The 19,717-nt window shown below is 38.8% G+C and overlaps 1 protein-coding gene across 1 annotated transcript in view; it reads right to left on the minus strand.

Annotated features, from left to right (window-relative positions):
- Nucleotides 1-19,717, minus strand: part of CFAP95 (cilia and flagella associated protein 95) — a 54,081-nt gene that overhangs the window by 17,760 nt on the left and 16,604 nt on the right. The window contains exons 3-5 of the mRNA XM_073346245.1: nt 12,718-12,839; nt 11,618-11,686; nt 1,278-1,335 (exon numbers count right to left, since the gene is read on the minus strand). Coding sequence (XP_073202346.1) covers nt 1,278-1,335; nt 11,618-11,686; nt 12,718-12,839 — 249 coding nt within the window. The remainder of the gene's footprint in view (nt 1-1,277; nt 1,336-11,617; nt 11,687-12,717; nt 12,840-19,717) is intronic.

Genomic DNA, 19,717 nt, shown 5'->3' on the forward strand with positions numbered 1-19,717 from the left:
CTGAATCAAGCTTCCTCCTTATACCATGTCACCCAGGGGACCAGACAGAGCCATTTTGTTGCTCCTGGGCTTTTTTTCTCTGGGGTGAGGGGTGCTGAAATAGTATCTCTTCTTCTATCCCATTGAAGCTTTCAGTGAGATTCCTTATTCCTCCCCCTCTTTCCCTGAAGAGAAGGCAAAGCTGTTAAGAGGACTCATCTTCATGTAAAAGAGGCTATTAAGGGACACATCTTCTCTCCTCAGATGTTGTTCCACATATTGGGGGGAAGACTAGAAGCCCCAGAAACTCCACAGCCAGGTGTCAGGTCCTTCTGCTGCTCCTATTTTAGATTCCCATGGATGGCGAGTCCTCAATTCACCAGTCAGTGAGATGGAGCAATCAGCACTCCCTCATGTTCCCTCCTCATTTTAACCTCTATCTTTTATTTCTAGAAGTGGTCCCCTCTCAGTCAATGCTGAGGTACTTTGCTAGGCCAGTGTCCGAGAGCTTACACATATATATGCTGCACCTTTTATACAAACACCGGACTTCAGACTCCATGTCTGACAGGCAAGCATCTTTCATGAACAACGTATTTAGATTACAATAAAAATTTGTTTAAAAATATGGAGGAGTCTCTAAGAGGGTACAGTAATCAATTCCATGCTCAAAAAAAAAAAAAAAGCAGCTTTCCCAAAACCTTTGGTTTTCCCTCCAAAAAACTGTTATTCCTTTAAGTTTTTATTTTATTTTCATTATTATTTAATTCCAGTTTTGTATTTGTTACTATACACACAATAACACAATTCTTTCACTCCTTGTATCAAGAGAACACTGATACTCATGCATGTGGTGGTGAAAAAAGAAGATATACAGAAATGAATTCTTTAAGCTTTTATCATGCTGAAGCATCAATAAAGTTTAATCAAAGATGGAAAGAAAGTTATAAATATCTTATTTTCCACAAAACACTGAACTTGTGTGGTAGATAACCAAGAAAGGACAGAAAATAGCTGTGGAGGGAAATCTTAAATAAACAGTTTGCTAGCAAGTTATAAGCAAATGAAGAACTGTGTCCCTGTAGTATATAAACTTAAAAATAAATTATAGCTGTTATAACGGTCTCACTTAATTACTGACTCCCATAGTTATATTGCTAATGGCTCTATGCAAATATGAACAAATCAACATTTCAAAAGCAGCCTCTTCTTTTCCCAAGGTTAATTAAATACTCTCGATATGAAGCTACATGTAAAACATCACTGTAAAATAGCACTTTTCTTCTCCATATACTTACATATGGCGTATAATCATATGGAGGAACATAGTCTATACGGTATGTTGTATCCAGATACCTACGATGCACAAAACAAAAAAGTAAGGTATACGGTATCACAAATACCTTTTCATTAAGGTCAGTTTATTTTATAGATAATGGAAACATTAGGATAACCACCATTTTTAGAAGTGCAGTTAACTGTTTAAAGTCTTGTCAAATCTGGTCACAACAAATTAGTCCAAAAAGACTGTCCTTCACTTCGTGAATAAGGTTGACTGAGCAAATGTACGCTGCAATTTACTTCCCTCTTTCTACTTGGAAAAAAGGAAATTCCAGGTCAGAATCCAGAGGCAGACTATTTTTATATTAATTTAACTGGGAGCAGTCCTTATACTGAGCCATATAGTGCTACATTTTCAGATATGCGTGTGCAAAAATTCACCCACCTATTTGCATACCTCCGCCTATATAAGCAGGTACTGAGATGTGCACACAGAGTTAGAGCTTTGCATGCTCACACTGATGTGTATGCACAGCCCTCCATTTTCACTTTTAAGTACTTACACCTATAAGCTGGGCACATATATGTCTGAAAATATGGCCTGATATCTTCCTTTGTAAGATATTGTAACTGTAATACAAAATCTTTCTCTATTATAGCTTGAATTAAAAGAACATCCTTCGTTTCATAAGAGATATGTAAGTTAGGAAACAGTAGAGAGGTTAACCATAGGTATCATTCACAAGAGCAAAGTGGAGCAATTCCTACTACAACCTTCCAATTCAAAGTTTAAATCAGCATTTTTTCCTATAGTTGAACTATGTTTATGTGCTGTTGCCTGTAGGATTATCAGTGCTGTTAGAATAACTGAGCATTCTCCACCCACTGTCTGTCTGCCAGGTGCAGTGCTAATGCACCCCGGACTTTGTTCCTGTCAGTTCAAAGGAAGGAGCACTCACCTTAAAGTACAATGGGGGAAAAATTATCAGCAGACTTATAGGTAGATAAGCAGCAGAAAATAAATACGTTCAGGACATAGGACTTGTTCTGTAACATAGTAGATTCAGCTGCACAGAGTTTAGGCAGGTATTTAACTATTTAGGTACTATATCCAGCAAAGTGGAACCCTCCAGACCATGCTCAGAGGAGTCTTACAATGAGAAGAGAGGGGCTCTATATACAATTCTTGTAAGGTCTCTGGTGGTAATTGGAAAGTGGTTAGAGAGTACTAGATCAGTGTAAAAAAGCTGTAGGATCTTTTCAGGTGGCTGTCAATGCATTTTTCTAGGGCAGGAGTTCTCAAACTGGGGGTCGCAACCCCTTAAGGGGTCACAAGGTTATTACATCAGGGTCACGAGCACATGCATGAAACCGAGAACAACTGCTAAAATAAATATATAATTTAAATCTAGCGTTTCAGAAAATTACACACACCTTTCCATCACAATGCAGTGTACTTACTTCAAAAAGTATTGTAAATGTATAATGCAGAGATTCTTGCTCCTAAACAAAATATATATTTGGTATCATCACCACTTTAAGGAAATTGGACTCTGGGGATTGTAGTATGGTGCACACAGGTTTGTTATCTTGAGACTGAAAAGGTGGGACTGAGACAACATTAGAAGTCTTGATTGTTCAGCAGCTAAAGAGCTGTATTAGACTGCAGACAAATCAGAACACTGAGATTGGCAACAACAAAAAAAGCAAATCTATAATTTAACAGTCAGACATACTGGTGGGGTGGCACTGGGCCACCCCAAAATTTGCCTTAGCCCCCCTGTAGCCACCCCTCCCATTGCAAAGGTCAAGTGTTATACAGGGAGTAAGGGTGGCATGGTATAGCATTACCACCCTTATTTCTGCAGTTCTGCGCTGCTCCTGGTGGCAGCACCTCCTTCAGAGCTGGTCACCCAGCTCTGAAGGCAGTGCCACTGCCAGCAGCAGCACAGAAATAAGAGTAGCAATGGGACACTAAGTCTGCTATGAAAAGTAATACTGACAGAGTTTCTTCACACCCCTCCCCCAATATTAAAAAATAACTTTTCTGATTATAACAATCATTTGATAAAAATGTGTTTTAGATTTAATTTAAAAACAGTGAGAAACGGTAAATTCATTTTAAACAATAGGGTTATAAATTTAGCATTTAAAATAGTGTTAATATAAAAAAATGTGTTTTTAATTTATAAGGGGTTAGGGTCGCACTCAGGCTTGCTGTTTGAAACCAGGCTTCCCTGGTTCTTGTCATGCAGACAGAAAGCAGAAGACCGGAAGTCCGAAGTGCAGGCAATGCAACGTTTATTGGGGTTAGTTCCAAGCAAGCATATCCATTGCTCTACACGCTGACACAGTCTGTTTCCCAGTGTTCCATTCCAGCTCTGACACTGCACAGCCTTGCTTGTGTCCCTATCCCCCATTCCCACCTCCTCCTCCTTAGCAGGCCCAAATACTTGCAGTGCACGCCCTAGTCACACCCCTTACAACTTATGGTCATGTTCCATTTTGGAGGACAGGAAGTCTGGGGTCTTTATCCCACCTCTTTTGTATCCCACGGGAGGGGTAAGGAGTGAGGTTGTGTTCTGGACAAGGCCAGGCCTTTCTTTGGTTTTTAGGGTGTCTTATGCCTCCTCCCCAACCCCCTTAACCCTTCTAACTGGTTGCCTGACTTTGGCTTGAGAGAGGAGCCAGGCAGCCTTCCGGTGTATGCTCATATATTACACTCCCACCATACCCCGTAACACTTTAGCGCTATCCCTTATCTTTTCTCATTGTACTAAAAGCCCCATCTGCTTGTGGGAAATGCTACACACAGTGTCTTTGTTCATTGCTCTTCACACATATTAGTGTAAGATATAAGAGTATCAAAAAGTCAAACCCAATATTTTATCTCAGGCTGACAAACAAGCCTATATACTAACTGGGGTTGCCAATACAAAAAGTTTCAGAATCACTGGTCTGGGGATCCCAATGATTAATGTTGCCTTGTGTCCAGATTGAGGACTTGCCTCACAATTAGTCATCAGAGAGTTACCTGGGAATAGTAACCCAGATCTTTCCTCTGTCCGTCACCTATTTGTGCAGCTAAGAGCAGACAGCCAAGAGAGTGAAATAGAAGTTGCTGTCCAAATACTGTTGGTCAGTTTTTGGATGGCAGAGTGCAGGCTCATATATCTTTTAATTTAAATGAAGCGCCTCCAACAGCTTGGAGGAAGAAAGGCATGTCAGCTTTAATAATTTGGTGGCGTTACGGCAATAGGCGGAGCGGTCTCTACAGGTAGAATCCCTGAAGACAGGTCAGGGACCTTGCCTTCTACATACAGTCCTCAACCAGAGTCAGGTACAGTTCAGTCTAGCTATTGCATGAGGCAACTAGACAGAGATAAAGAAAAGGAGAAAGGTCCAGTTAACTAGCTAAGCTATATCACTAAACAGCATCTATGAAAGACTGACTCATAATATTTAAATGCATGTTGCTGGATAGGACAAAGGCAATGGGAAAAATGCTAGCCTTAAGTGATGTAGCAGAGAAGATTTTAACTCTGGTGGGATGGAAAATTCATAATGAGTGATTTATTCAGTTTGGACATTGTGATTTTCTCTAACAGAGTTGGATTAACTGGTTTAGTGATAATTTTGGTTCAATCTTTAGTAAACAGTGGTTTGTATTTCAGATTCCACAACAGGGTTCTTTGCTAAAAATGAGCAAGGCCTGAGCTCAAATCTCCAAAAGTATAAGTGCTAAATTGCACTTGTACATGTTTAATTTTGATACACAACTACTGCAATTTATACATATTTGCATATTTGTATAAAATGGCCTTATTCAAACGTAAAAGCACATTTTAGAATGAGCACTTTTGAAGATTTAGCACTGGATGATTTCTCTTCTTGATGGAAAATGGTCTTTTAAAATGATGCCTAAAAACTGGCAGGAAAATGTGATGGTTATGTGAAGTGGCCAAACAAATTACATTTAGCTCCTGTCCCTGGCCTTCAGTAACTATACATTTCAAAGATATAGTCCAAAGACTACTTTTCCATTTTCTCCGACTTACTTGAAGGACACTTTGGGCTCTATAAATAAAATAAAGACTGCAACATCCTTTGATCATCCTCACCAAACATTATGTGTTGGTCTTAAAGTATACCCTCTCTGAAGATCCTACTCCAAGGCAATGACTAACTTTTTGAAATGGGTTCAAAGCTATCATCAAAAGCAGATGATCCAGTTAAAATGAACCCCTTAGACTTCGTAGCTTTTAAGAAGGAATCTGTACGGTAAATATCAAGTTTGTGGATTTGGCTAGCTTACCCACCATTATATTCAACAGGGCTATCATTGCCTCAATTTTTTATTTCCTTTTCTTCTATTTAAAAATATATATACCGGCAGCTGCACAGCTACTCTTTTTGTTTTGCACTTAAAAGAAAATTGTGTCCATTTTGCTCAAACCAGCAATACACAAGTTTGTTGAGAGAGAATCACTTCTCATCATGAATAAACTGATATGTATTTGAATAACCCACAGGCAAGGCAAAGCAATGCAGGAAATTCAACAAGATGTAACTCACAAAGTTCCTGACTTATTTTTAACGGGGAGAGTCTTATGGGTCCACAGAGGGGACATAGCCCTGCAACCACGTGAGTTTACAGAGATCAGCAACGAAATCCTGGGTATCTCCAGGCCTCATGTGGAGTACGGGCCTCTGCACTATACCCTGTTCCCTCAACATGAAACCTGGAAACACAGATCCCTCAGATTATTGCTATTTGTATTGCAGTAGCATGTAGGAGCTCCAGTCATGGACCATAACCTATTATGCAGAGGTCATTATGTCAGGTACCATCTGTATATAGCTGAGCCATACCAATGTCCATACACAACGATCCAGACACCAGGCTCCCCTAACCTAAGATGCCACTCTCACAGGGCTCTCTCAAAAGAGCTTCTGAAAGGGTTGAAAAAAATGTTACACTGGCTCCCCTCACCTTCCTCTAACAGATTTAGGGTCAATGGAATAGATTTTTTTCTGCTTTCATCTCCACTACATTGCACACAACTTTCTTTAAAAGATTTTGTTAAGAGTGAGGGCCACCATTTAGAAATGTAGTTCTCTAAAGTTAGACAACTAAATCCATATTTCATACCTAAATAAAATACTTGATTTTCAGCAATGCCAAGAATCTACCGCCCACACTGAACTCAATAAGACCAGAGGATGTTTAGTATAACTGAAAAAATCAAGCCACCAATTTAGGTACCTAAACATGGATATAGGTTTCTAGCTTTGTGCATCCAAATTCCAAAATCTGGGCCTAGATGTTTTTCAAATGTGATTGGCAAGGAACAGCATAACAATTTAAAGTCACTTCACCATATACAGATTTACTGAAAAATTTGTACCCAGAATCCAGTTCAGGTTCTTCTTTTTCAATTAACTGACGCATAGGAAGAGGCCTTTGACTTCAACAAGGACTTCATTTCACTCTCTGTTTTAATCTAGTACAATAAATCAGGTAAAGTCTAATAATAGCCAATACAGAGAAAAATATACTTGAAAGCAATACTAATCAGGTTAGAAATCAAATTTTCTGAAAAATAAATTCTCTGTTTATGAAGTTAATCCATTACTTTCTAATTTGTTTATAACATTTGCAAATGTTATATATCTCACTATCCTAAATCACTTGAATTATTTTTCCCCCTTCAAATTGTTAGCTTCAACACCTCAGCAGATCTCAACTATCAGGACAGAATACAAACAGAAAAGTGGGCTCCAAAGTAGCCGGAAAGCAAACAATAAAAGGTATATAGGCCAAATCAGTACCTGTCGACACTAGCCATCAGTATATTGATGCATTGAGAAGAAAACAATATCATCCCTAGTGACTTGCCTACACAGTGAAGAAGGGTGACAGAACAGGACCTTGGCCCATCTCATGAGAGCACCATCGAGACAGAAGAGCAATCACAAAACGATACTTTCTCAGTCCTTTCAGACAGTAAGGAACACAGCCATTCAAGTACCATTCTGGAACACTCCCAGGGTCTATATCAATCTCTGTCAATCAAATGTCATGGTCAATGGTACAAAAGAGATGCCATGAGCAGATCATTAACAGAGATGATTGGTTTCAGAGTAGCAGCTGTGTTAGTCTGTATCTGCAAAAAGAACAGGAGTACTTGTGGCACAGTAGAGACTAAAATTGATTTGAGCATAAGCTTTTGTGGGCTACAGCCCACTTAATCAGATGCATGCAGTGGAAAATACAGTAGGAAGATTTTATATACACAGAGAACATGAAACAATGGGTGTTACCATACACACTATAATGAGAGTGATCAGTTAAGGTGAGCTATTACCAACATGAGAGAAAAAAAAACCACAACCTTTTATAGTGATAATCAAGATGGGCCATTTCCAGCAGTTGACAAGAATGTGTGAGAAACAGTAGGGGGGAAAATAAACATGGGGAAATAGTTTTTCTTTGTGTAATGACACATCCACTCACAGTCTTTATTCAAGCCTAATTTAGTGGTGTCCAGTTTACAAATTAATTCCAATTCAGCAGTCTCTTGTTGGAGTCTGTTTTTGAAGTTTTTTTGTTGAAGAATTGCCACTTTTAGGTCTGTAATCGAGTGACTAGAGAGATTGAAGTGTTCTCCAACTGGTTTTTGAATGTTATAATTCTTGACGTATTATTTGTGTCCATTTATTCTTTTATGCAGAGACTGTCCGGTTTGGCCAATGTACACAGCAGAGGGGCATTGCTGGCACATCATGGCATACATCAGATTGGTAGATGTGCAGGTGAACAAGCCTCTGATAGTGTGGCTGAAGTGATTAGGCCCTATGATGGTGTCCCCTGAATAGATATGTGGACACAGTTGGCAACGGTCTTTGTTGCAAGGATAGGTTCCTGGGTTAGTGTTTTTGTTGGGTGGTGTGTGGTTGCTGGTGAGTATTTGCTTCAGGTTGGGAGGCTGTCTGTAGGCAAGGACTGGCCTATCTCCCAAGATCTGTGAGAGTGATGGGTCGTCCTTCAGGACAGGTTGTCTATCCTTGATGATGCACTGGAGAGGTTTTAGTTGGGGGCTGAAGGTGACCGGCCCAACAAAGAAAGTAACAGAACACCACTAGCCGTCACCTTCAGCCCCCAACTAAAACCTCTCCAGCGCATCAATAGATGATTTCTTGACCAAGAACATAACAATTGCTTGTTTAAGAGATCCTGGCATGTTGCACTCCCTTGGATGCACAGACTATCTCTACCACTAATGGATCAGTGTCTACCCATTAGATTTAACAGCTGTACAGGGAATGTAACCAAATTATAGGTCATAGCCTGAAGTTCTTCAAACACTTCAAAAACTTCAGTAAGCAAAATTGACTGAAATGCAATACAGAAGAGGTCTCATCTACACTTTGCACTCACCTCCCTGACACAGAGCTGCTACCATGAAAGCAGTCTATCTGGTCTACGTGAACTTAGCTACATGTACATTCATCAAGCATTTGCACACCTATCTTGAGTATGGGTAACAGTAGATTGGAAAACTAAATTTAAATACTTAGCTCCTTTTTTAAAAAAATACCTTAAAATAATTAAAAGTTATTTATTATGAACCCTATCTATAATCTAATTTTTTGGATGGCTGAACACCAACAAGAAAAATGTGATGTGATTGACACTGCACTTGTCTGATTAAGATCAAACTTTAAGAGCACAAAGAAATGTACACAGACCAATCACTGAATATTAGTTAGTCATATAGAATGTTAGAGGTCACTTTGACATTGTCTGGAAATTTTCCAAAATATTCTTTTTTACAAGCAAGTGGAATACTTCAAGTATTACTATAAAAATATTATTTTTCCATAAGGGTTAATTTGATGTTGAAATGTATCTTATGATTACAGTCTTTCCCACATAACATGAAGCACTCCTTTTCAGTCCATTGAGCAAACTCATTCTTTTGCATTGTCTTTTTTAAGTTGGCATTTAATTTTAACAGCTACACAGCCAGTGAGAAGCAAAAAAAAAAAAAAAAAAATTTACATTCAAGAGAGCAGATTCTGAAACACTATGGAATTAAAGTGTTTTTACCATAATTAGCATTCTATCCGTATACATCTCTCTGTATGGTAAATGAGAGACATCTTAAAGTTATAAGAAAATTACATGGAGGATTGGAATCTGATATAATTAAAACCCAACTGTATCTCTGTTTCCTTATGACAGTTTGATTATTTTAATGTTATAACATATTGAAACCCCCAAAACTACTATGCCTTTCCCCTCCCAGACAGATCACCTTCTCCTGCATTGTCCTCATGTCCACCCTAACAGATCTTGTAATAAAATGCTTTGGCCCTACGGATATGATGAACTGCTCCACTGCCTTTACACTTGGGATCACTTGCCTTGTTCCTTTGGGTTTCAAAATCTCTATCCTATGCTTACATCAAACCTCATTTATAATGCTCAGACTTATATTGCCAGGCAGACAGTTTCCACAGTGCTTAACCCTGAGGCAGCAGAGGCTGATTTCACATTTTACTTTTAGTTTAACACTGTTAAATCAAGAATGACTTCCAATTATATCTTTTAAACAAAACTTAAGAGTTAAAGAGAATTCCATGTTTGATAAGCATGGTGTCTTTTCCACATCAGAAGCTATCCCGGGTAAAATCTTCATTAATCTGTAGTTATGTCACTGTATCACTCATTTCAGCATGAAAACCCTTAAGGAATATTTGTAATTTTTTAAAATCACAAACTGACATTCTAAGCTGAAGTTCTCCTTTACAATAACCCCCCCCAAAGGATGGTATGCAAATACATAACTTCAACTCTATCTCTGTATCCCCATCAGATTTTAATCCTTACTTCTGATTTTATATTTGGAGAAGACATTATACTTACACAGCTTGTACTTGTGAAGTACTGAAAAAGAGAACCACAGAGCATTGGTTTTATAACTGGTTTCATAAGCACATGACTCCAATCCTAAACCTGATGCTTTATTACCACATTAAGCTTTGCACTTGCTATGCAAGTGTCATAAATGCCATGTCCTTAGCCTAAATGAATACTTTGGCTCAGTTTCCAATAAGGATGATGGCCCCCATGTTCTAGGTTAAGGCAGAATGGCTAATGATCATGAGTTTATAGAAATGGAAAATTACCAGTCAAGGCAGAAGCTAAACTCACAGAGCTTAATGCAGTCAAATCATGGGTCGGGGGGATGGGGAGCAGATAATCCCCCTCCCAGAATACTGAAAGAACTGGTACATGAAATTGCACGTCTGATAGCAAGGATTTTTAATAAATATATCAAATCAGAGGTAGTACTCTATGACTGGAGAATAGCAAATATAACATCTATATTTAAGAAAGGGAAAAAATGCAATCTAAGCAACTACAGACCAGTTAGTCTGACCACAATATGCAAGAACAAATTTTGAAGGAAAGAATAATTAAAGACATGGAGGTAAATGAAAAATGGGATAAGATGCAACCCACAGACTGCCTAACCCTGTATGATTCAGAGTAAGGTATTGATGTTTTGTGATCATTAATTAGATGAATCTTTGTAATGGATGCATAAAATTGCATCAGAGATTCTGGTTATTCTCCTGGCACTACAGAAGCAGAATTACGATTGTTTAGATAACCCTAACTGTGCATCTGCATACAAGGGGTCATATTGGGACAGCACAGACCAGCAAAGTGAGATGATACTTTTTCCCCTACAGGCTACATTGTGTGCTCTAGGCCCAAATCATAAAAGGTAATTAGGTCCCACTGACATTTTTTAACACTGAAAAATGACATTTTTTCCTCTAACAACCTTTTCAGAAACAGTTGAATGGTTTTGGCTGAAATTTAAGGAAAAAAAAAAAAAACAGCCTGAAGCAGACAGCGAGCATGAAAACATTCTCTCACATTGTTAAAGTCTGGCAAACATATAGGTAACAAAAAACAGGGTCTTATAATAGAAAGTGTCCAGCAACATTAATAATAGGCAGTACTACAGCCCTGTGTATTGTATGTATTGCTCTTTTTCCTTAGATTAAAATTAGTGTAATTATTTTACCAATATACTATTACTAAATAATGTTACTTGAGTCACTAGCTATGCTGGAAGTGAAAACCATACATACTAAGCATAATATTATGGATGAACTAAATACAATAATTCAAGAAGTAATTCTCAATTAGCTAATGTAAAAACAAAGTTTTAGGGATCTTTCCAGACCCAGACACAATACAAGCCACAGAGAACAAATATAATTTATCCCTAAACAGCACATCACTATTTGCTGCTTTTTGGGGAGGATTACTAACATTTGAAAGTGATCTGAAGGGTGTCTTGGCAAAACAGCTCCAACTCCTGTTTTGGGCAGTCCAGTCTCCCTGCAAAAGAAAAGATGATTTTCAGAAAATTAGCATAATCATAAGCAGTTCAATTTTTCAAACTTATTCTATGCAACCTGGTAGCAAGGTTTGAATGATTAACATTTAAAAAGAACCATCTCAGAGCTGTTAAAAACTTTTGCATAGGTTATTAAACCAGCAAATAGCACATTTTCCCCAGATTCATGGGGCAGGGGAGATTAGCTTTGCACTATTTTTTTTATATATATATTTTTTTACCAATGATAAAATGCAATTCCTTTTGCAACAGCAGAAGCTGGTGCAAATGTTAGCATACAAATTATAGCTTGTATGTATGTTTACCATTGCCATCTATGGGTTAGAATGTATACAGCCATCTCAAGTATTTATTAGATTGTAAAGGTCCTACTTTGTTAGCTGGAGGTGGACACATGACAGTTGGAGCCCACTTCTGGAACCCAACCTCAAAAGAGGGGATCCACAGCATGGAGAAATTTCAACTCAAAAATTAATAAAAAACTTTAATTCTGGAGTGGATTCCCTGAGGTTTGGTAGGAGGATGTGTAACCCACACACCTTCTGTGATGGGACAGAACACCCCACTAGTGGCACTGAGACTACTTAGAGAGAGATTAATGAGTCTGCTCTGCAGCCTTAGCTAAAGGCCACGTGGCTTTTAGCTCATGCAGTAGAGATTCATACAATTAGCTCCAGAGGCCCCAGGTTCGATCCCGCCCGCCCGCCAACAACTGGGGTCTATTGGTGTTACAGACAGAGTACATTCCTTCAGGCTCCATCTCACTCTCCTCTTATCCACAGATTGCCAATCCCACAAAGGACACTCTACATGATCCTAGGACAGGGGTCTGGTGCTGGCATGGGGAAGGGAAGACCTGGACATGGAGAGTTCCCTTGGCATGTGGATGTGGGGGGACATTGGAAATGGTCCATGTGGAAATGGTCTCATTTTATCATTCTCTGTCATGCAATTCCTATATGAATGGTCCAACACAAAACTCTATAGTGTACACAATAAATATTAATTATACCTGTCAATAACACCATCTTCAAAATTATCTTCATTCAGCATGGATTTACGAATCTCTATTTCCATATATCCTTTATCTGTATACGGTTGAGACAAATGATCCTGGTATGTGGTGATCCATGTCTGGAAAATAGCATAAAAGGACAAATATACTGGGAAAGGGAAAAAAAACAGTTCTCAGTATACAGGCTATTTTCAGTCTGAAATACTGTACAATTGTTTGTTGCTTGCTAATTAATTATTATAATGGATGCTATACATCATAGCCCTATTTTGCTTTGCAAGTGTTGCACAATGTTTAGCTCTGGCTAGGAGGTCTAAAAATAGTGCTCTATACATAAGCAACAGCTAGGTTTGATCACCTGGCCAGGTCTCTTGCTGTAGAAAAAGTGGTATCTGTAAACTGTAAAAAGTGCCAATGCTGTAAACTCTCAAATTCATAAGATGCAAGTATAATTTAACTCTGTTCAGAGCAAGGTCACAGAGCTTATAGTAGTGCTGGAAAAGGGCTGCAAATTTTATTATTGAAATGCATTCTTTGTACAAGTATTCAAGAATATTCAAGACATAAATCTCATTTTATTTTACTTCATGGGACCAACATTTCAATAAGTTTGCAAAGATCTTTTTTTCCATTGTGTAAATAGGGGAGAAGAGAGTACAAGCTGGTCACAATTGCTCATGATTTTATTAAAATGATCAAAGAAGCCTTATTAAACAAAGACTTATTCAATAAGGGACAAATTGACAGTCAGTCTGCCCATTAACTTTTTTCATTCTTATTTTTTTTCCTTGGAATGGCATTGTTATTGTTTTATATACTTTAAAAAAGCCCGCTCTTACATTTTACCAAATGAGATTTCATTCAAATCAGCTACATGAATAGGTGACCTTATAACAAACATAAATAAAAAACACCATATTATTCATAAAAGTGCAGAAAAATGTCTAAAATCTCATCTTAATCAGCTCTCAGTAGTTCAATAAAAATACAGAGAAATTGTACTTGTATTCCTAGTTTCATTTGTAATTGGCTAAAACAGAGGGTAAATGTTCAGTGATAATGCATTCTTTACATAAGTGTTCAGCTGTGTTGATATTTCCATGAACATCTATTAAATAAAATGACAGCACCTTAATTGAAATTTCAAGTTTATTTCTTTAAAATTCGTTGTTTAATTCAATAGTTAGAAGTAATAATGCGCACCATACAATTCTGCTTGGTCATCGCTACAGTCAGTCAGCAAACCAATGCCTGTTCAGCATTTGGGTCTTTTTAACCTCATGTACCGTACTATTTTGAAGTATGGTACTGCAGTGAAATTGTTAATGGAAATGTATGCCTTGATAATGGCCTATCACATCTAAAATCAATACCTTGGCCAAGTCTCAGAGTCATTAGTGGGGAAACAAACAGATTCCATTAAGATTATCACAAGAATCTATACATCAGATATTGCATATCTACCATGAAAAATACAACTTAGTTGTGATATGAAAGCAAAAAGTAAAATATGTTCTAACACTTAATACAGAGTCTTAAAACGCTTACTATGTTGTGCTTTCACACAGCCTTAATCAAGGGAGTGTTCCTCTCAACTCACCTTTTATATAATGCTCTCTTAAGAGTCTCACATTATGAATTTAAGTGAAAACTTAGTACCTGTTAATTTTCTTTCTTCAAGTTCTTCTATACCACTGTGAACACTTCAGTTTCACTCCTCCCTGAATAGAAGCCTGCCTCCTCTCAGAGAAAGGAAAGGTGTGATTGTTTCTCTTTGATTTCCTTTTTCCATCTTCTATGTAGCTCTTTCTTTAAAAGCCAAGTGTGCTGCATCTAGAAATTCCATACAGCCATAGTCGTAGTTGTGTTTTCCTGCTGCAGCGGTAAGTGGTGCCTGTTTTTTCTGTCGGGGGTAAGATCCTTGCCTATGGCAAGTACCAGCCTCAGCTACTTAGGGACTGCTGTGCATAATGCTAGATGAAAGAGTGGGGTTGGACTTATATTTCTGCCTGGATATGGAATATGAGAGGGAAGGGCTAAGCCCACACTACTTTGGAGACTTTTTTGGAAGCTGCCATGGAAGGAGTATGTCATCAGGAGCTTGATGTAATGAGCATAGAAAGCAATGCTTGAGAATTAGGAGAGGAAGGATACATCCATATCCATGCTCTTCCAAATGCCAAGCCTATATGACCCCATTTCAGGGGAGAACTACAGTGGAGAAGGGGCACCTCGGTGCCCATCATGAAAAGGAAAAGGGAGTACCTGACCCTATGTTGTCAACTCATCCAGAGGGTCTTGACCATTTTCTGGATGGTGGTGCAAGAAACCTCCAGTATGAAACAGTAGAGACAGCAGTTGAAATCCTGAATCCAATGAAGTCTGTGGGAGTTTTGTCATTTGAAATCAGTGGGGCAAGGATTTGGCCTGGAATAACTGAAGAGGGGAGCTGGCTGCCTGAGGCCCAGGTATAATGATTCTTGCTAGCTGATTCTTGCTACGAAGTGGGTATTCACCCACGAAAGCTTATGCTCCAATACGTCTGTTAGTCTATAAGGTGCCACAGGACTCTTTGCCGCTTTTACAGATCCAGACTAACATGGCCACCCCTCTACTACTTGCTAGCTGAGGCACTCTTCTGACAGCCCAGGTGTCTCCTGGGAACTCCTCTATGCTGGGAGATTCTACAGCAAGTTACCCTGCGCCCCATTAGGCAGAAGGACTTCCTGATGCTGATCTGCATGTGGTCCCTGAATCCAAGCACCTCCTCCTGCCCCTAGACTTGGTCTCCAATTTCTCCACTATACTCTGTGTAGCCGTATCACCTGAATACACCAGGACTGCTGAGGAGAGCATCAGACCCACTGAGCCCAGGCTCTTAATAATCAATTAGAAGCTGAAGCAGCTGTTCCACCTGCTGGAGACGACAAGGGAGAATTCTGTAATGGCCAGCTCCTTCAATGTGCAATGAGAATGTCATCAAAATCTCAAATATTCTGTCTCCATCTATTGGCAAGGAACGCAATCTAGCAGCATTTGTGTAGACAAATGCAGACAGAAATAGGTGTTGTTAAACCATTGGTAATTATAGCATAGTTTTGTTTAGTTGGGATCATAAAGTTGGCTGCTTTTTAAACTACAAGGAAGTGTTTTAATGGAAACCCCCCCCCTCCCCCAGAAGGGTGAAATGTATTTTGGTTGTCATGGCACACACTTGGCACAGTTACCTCCACTGAGCTCTGTGCTCTCTCCAACTAAAATACCAACCTAATATATGTTAAAATAGATCTCTTAACCCACTGACAGAAAAGTATTTGTGCACCCCCTTGTGCTATAGAGAATTGCTCTACAACATTCACGTTTTTCTAATCTACATTTATATCAATTTAAGTTGTTCCCTTGTAGGAGGTACAGAAATTACCACCTCTTGAACTACAGTGGAATTCATAATGTCATATCAAGCCCTATACAATGCAAGCAATGCAATTCACCATAAGATACTTTCTAGTACAGCTGGCAGAAAGAGGTTTAAAATAGTTTTTTGCTCTCTTACTACAAAATCAAAACCTTGGATGGCTAGCAGTAAATCAAATTAAGTGTAAAAGAAAGATATGTCTCCCCAAGGCAAAACATCCTATAAAACAGTCAGGATTCATAACTAAAAAAAAGTCCAGTGCATATATGTATTGCACACAAGTCTACAATAAGTGTTGTACCACACTGTTAAGTCCATAACAATTTTCTACTGTTGTAGAAAAACTAGAAAAAGAATCTCTGGTCCTGGTGGAATGTAACAGCAGGGTTTTTTCTTTTTAAAATTACAGCACTTTTACTGGAATTTGAATAACAAGAAATGTGTGGTACATGGGAAGGCCTCCTCAAAATGAAAACTGCACCATTGCTATGAGTACTGTACTTCTGTAACTTTTCATACCTCTCCACTGCATGAAAATTTAAATAATTCCATTGAACATGAGGATTTTACTGATCCAATAGGATTGACAGGACCCCGTTCCAAAGAAATCTCAGTCAGGCTTCCACATAATTTTTCCAGAGACTGCACAGTTTTGAATAACGAAGAAGCTGGACACAAATAGGCTTGGTCATCACATTTTTACCAAATCTACTGTACTTACGAATATATTCTTTATTAATAGGCAGGAGTGATAAGATGTTTAATGATTCACGATGAAGGATAATAATACCATATTTAACTGACTTATATTTGAGAATGTCCAGGTTTAAATAGAATTCGTAGTAGGCATCCTTCAGTCTCAAGAGACCATGGGTATGCACCCCTGAGAAGTAAAGAATTTTCTCAGTTAGTTTTATGGCAACCGTGGCTGTGGCTGAAGAGATGCACTTAAGAGAGACAATCTCTGCCACATCTGTCACATTTAAAGGTGATGTTTTGACCCTTTCGCTCTGCCTTCTGCAAGCTCTTTTCTCCTTTACTAAGCTGGATGGCTTCCTCTTGTAACTCCAGAGATCTTGTTTCCAAAGGCTCTAGTCTTAAGTGTGATCTTCCAGTTGTCCACAACCATGTCCATTTCTTTAAGGTGTCGCTTGCACACTTCCTTGAAATGCAATTTTGGACATCCTTTGGGTCTTTTTCCATATGCCAATTCGCTGTAAAGGATGTCCTTTGGAATGCATCTGTCATTTAATTCGGCACACATGCCCAAGCTAGCAGAAGCATCTCTGTTTGAGGAGAGTTTGCATGCTGGGTATACTGGCCCGCTTAATCACCTCAGTGTTGGTAACTCTGTCCCTCCAGGAGATTCCAAAGATTCAGTGAAGGCAACGCCTATGAAAGCAGTTGAGCCTCTTTTCCTGATGAGAGAATAAGGTCCATGTCTTGCTCCCATACAAAAGTGTGCTGATAACACATGCACGATACACAGATCTTTGTGTGTTCTGTCAGTTTGTTTGTTCTTTTGCCATACCCTCTTGCTCAGTCTAAACATTGTTGTGGCGGTTTTTCCAGTGTCAATGTTGAGTTCCATTCCAAGTGAAAAGTTGACTGCGATAGTGGACCCCAAGTGTGTGAACTCATTCACCACTTCGAGTTCATAGTTGTTGATCTTGAAGGAGGGTGTTTCCTCAACTCCTTGGCACATTATGTTCATCTTTCTTAGGCTTATGGTAAGCCCAAAATCTTGGCAGGCTTTAGAAAAGCTGTCCATAAGGTTTTGGAGATGAGCTTCTTTGTGGGTTGTCACTGCTGTGACATCAGCAAAGAGGAGGTGTTGGATAAGTGCCTACCGAGTCTTGGTTTTAGATCTGAGTCATGAAAAATTGAATAGCTTTCCATCAGATCTTGTGTGCAAGTAGATTCCTTCAGTTGAGGAACCAAAACCTTGTTTCAGTAGCAAGGAGAAGATCACAAACAGAGTTGGGGCAAGTACACAGCCTTACTTAACTCTGCTACAAACCTGGAAAGCCTCAGAGACTGAATTGTTGTACTGAACTGTTCCGTACATGTTTTCATGGAAGGATTGAATCATGCTTAAGGACTTTGGGGGGTATCCAGTCTTTGTAAGATCAGTGAAGGCTATGTAAAGGGGCTTTTTTTGTTCTCTGCATTTCTCTTGTAGTTGTCACAGTATCACATGTCAATAGTAGATCTTTTAGCTCTGAAACTGCACTGTGATTTGGGATAGACTCTGTCTGCAAGCGTCTGACGTCTGTTCAGGACAACTCAGGCAAAGGTTTTTTCCATAATACTAAGAAGGGAAATGCTAGGATAGTTATTACAGTCACTCCTGTCTCCCTTGTTTTTATAGAGTGATGATGTTGGCGTCTCTCATTTCTTGTGGTACTTTGCCTTCTTTCCAGCACAGGTAGAGCAACTTGTGAAGATGTTGCAGTAGAATAGGTTTTCCGCATTTTATGACCTCTGACAGTATTCAGTCTTTTCCGGGGGCCTTTCCATTGGGGAGTCCATCTATGGCAAAGCTAAGCTCTTTGATAGTTGGTTCATTGTCGAGTTGGTTCATAACAGGCAGGCTTTCGATGGCATTGATGGGATAAGATGATAACATAATCCTGATACCTAAAAGAAAATTCTCAGTAAAAGGTAACTTCCATTGCAATACTTCAACAGCAAGTTACCCTGGGCCCAATTAACTGTTGCACGCACTTAGTGCACAGTGAGTGAAAAACAGTATCAATAGTTAGTATTTTGCACCCATTTTGCAGTGGTATAAATGACTGCCCCAGGTGCAGGACAACAAAGAATCTGGCTCCCTCTAACAGAGACTTTTAAACTTATTACAGGCTTATTGCTACTTTTGAGACACATTTCTATGCTAATTCTGCTCCTTTAGACATCATACCAATATTAAAAATTATATACAAATCTAAGTGAAGATGACTAAGTAAATTCAAACATGTTATTACAACATAAAGATTGAGAATTTAAGGTCTGTTCCTGCTCTCATTGAAGTCTATAGGAGTTTTGCCATTTTTTCAACATGAGCAGGATCGGATTCTTAAACACATAAAAGTCAGAAAAGAAAAATTATGGCTCCTTCCGTAACTGTAATTTGTTTCCCCTGGTTATATTCCAAAACATTTGCTTTTAAAAAAAATTAGAATACTGACAACAATATACATATCTACCATGCCGTCTGTAAAACCCAAGAACTGAAAACCAAAGACATTCTAAATTTCATTCGTCCCAAATAACACGGACATATTACCATCAAGTACAAATAAATTTCTGTTTCATAACACCACCACAGCTTATAGTTGATTGTTATCCAACATATGCAGTGATGCATATTCAGTACAAGAACTCCAGCATGAAGTGTGGAATGTGTAGCTAATCACATGACATCATAACAAAGTATACAGTTTCAAAACACATCTTTTAATTTTAGAGTTTGGTCTGTTAATGCAATCTGGATTCACCACTATGAGTGCGCAGATTGAGAGAAGGCAGATGCCAGGCTTGTGAGTTGAAAGCTGAGAGGAGGATCTAAACTTGGAAGAC

This window comes from Lepidochelys kempii, chromosome 5 (assembly GCF_965140265.1).
Source record: "Lepidochelys kempii isolate rLepKem1 chromosome 5, rLepKem1.hap2, whole genome shotgun sequence".
Lineage (NCBI taxonomy): Eukaryota > Metazoa > Chordata > Testudines > Cheloniidae > Lepidochelys > Lepidochelys kempii.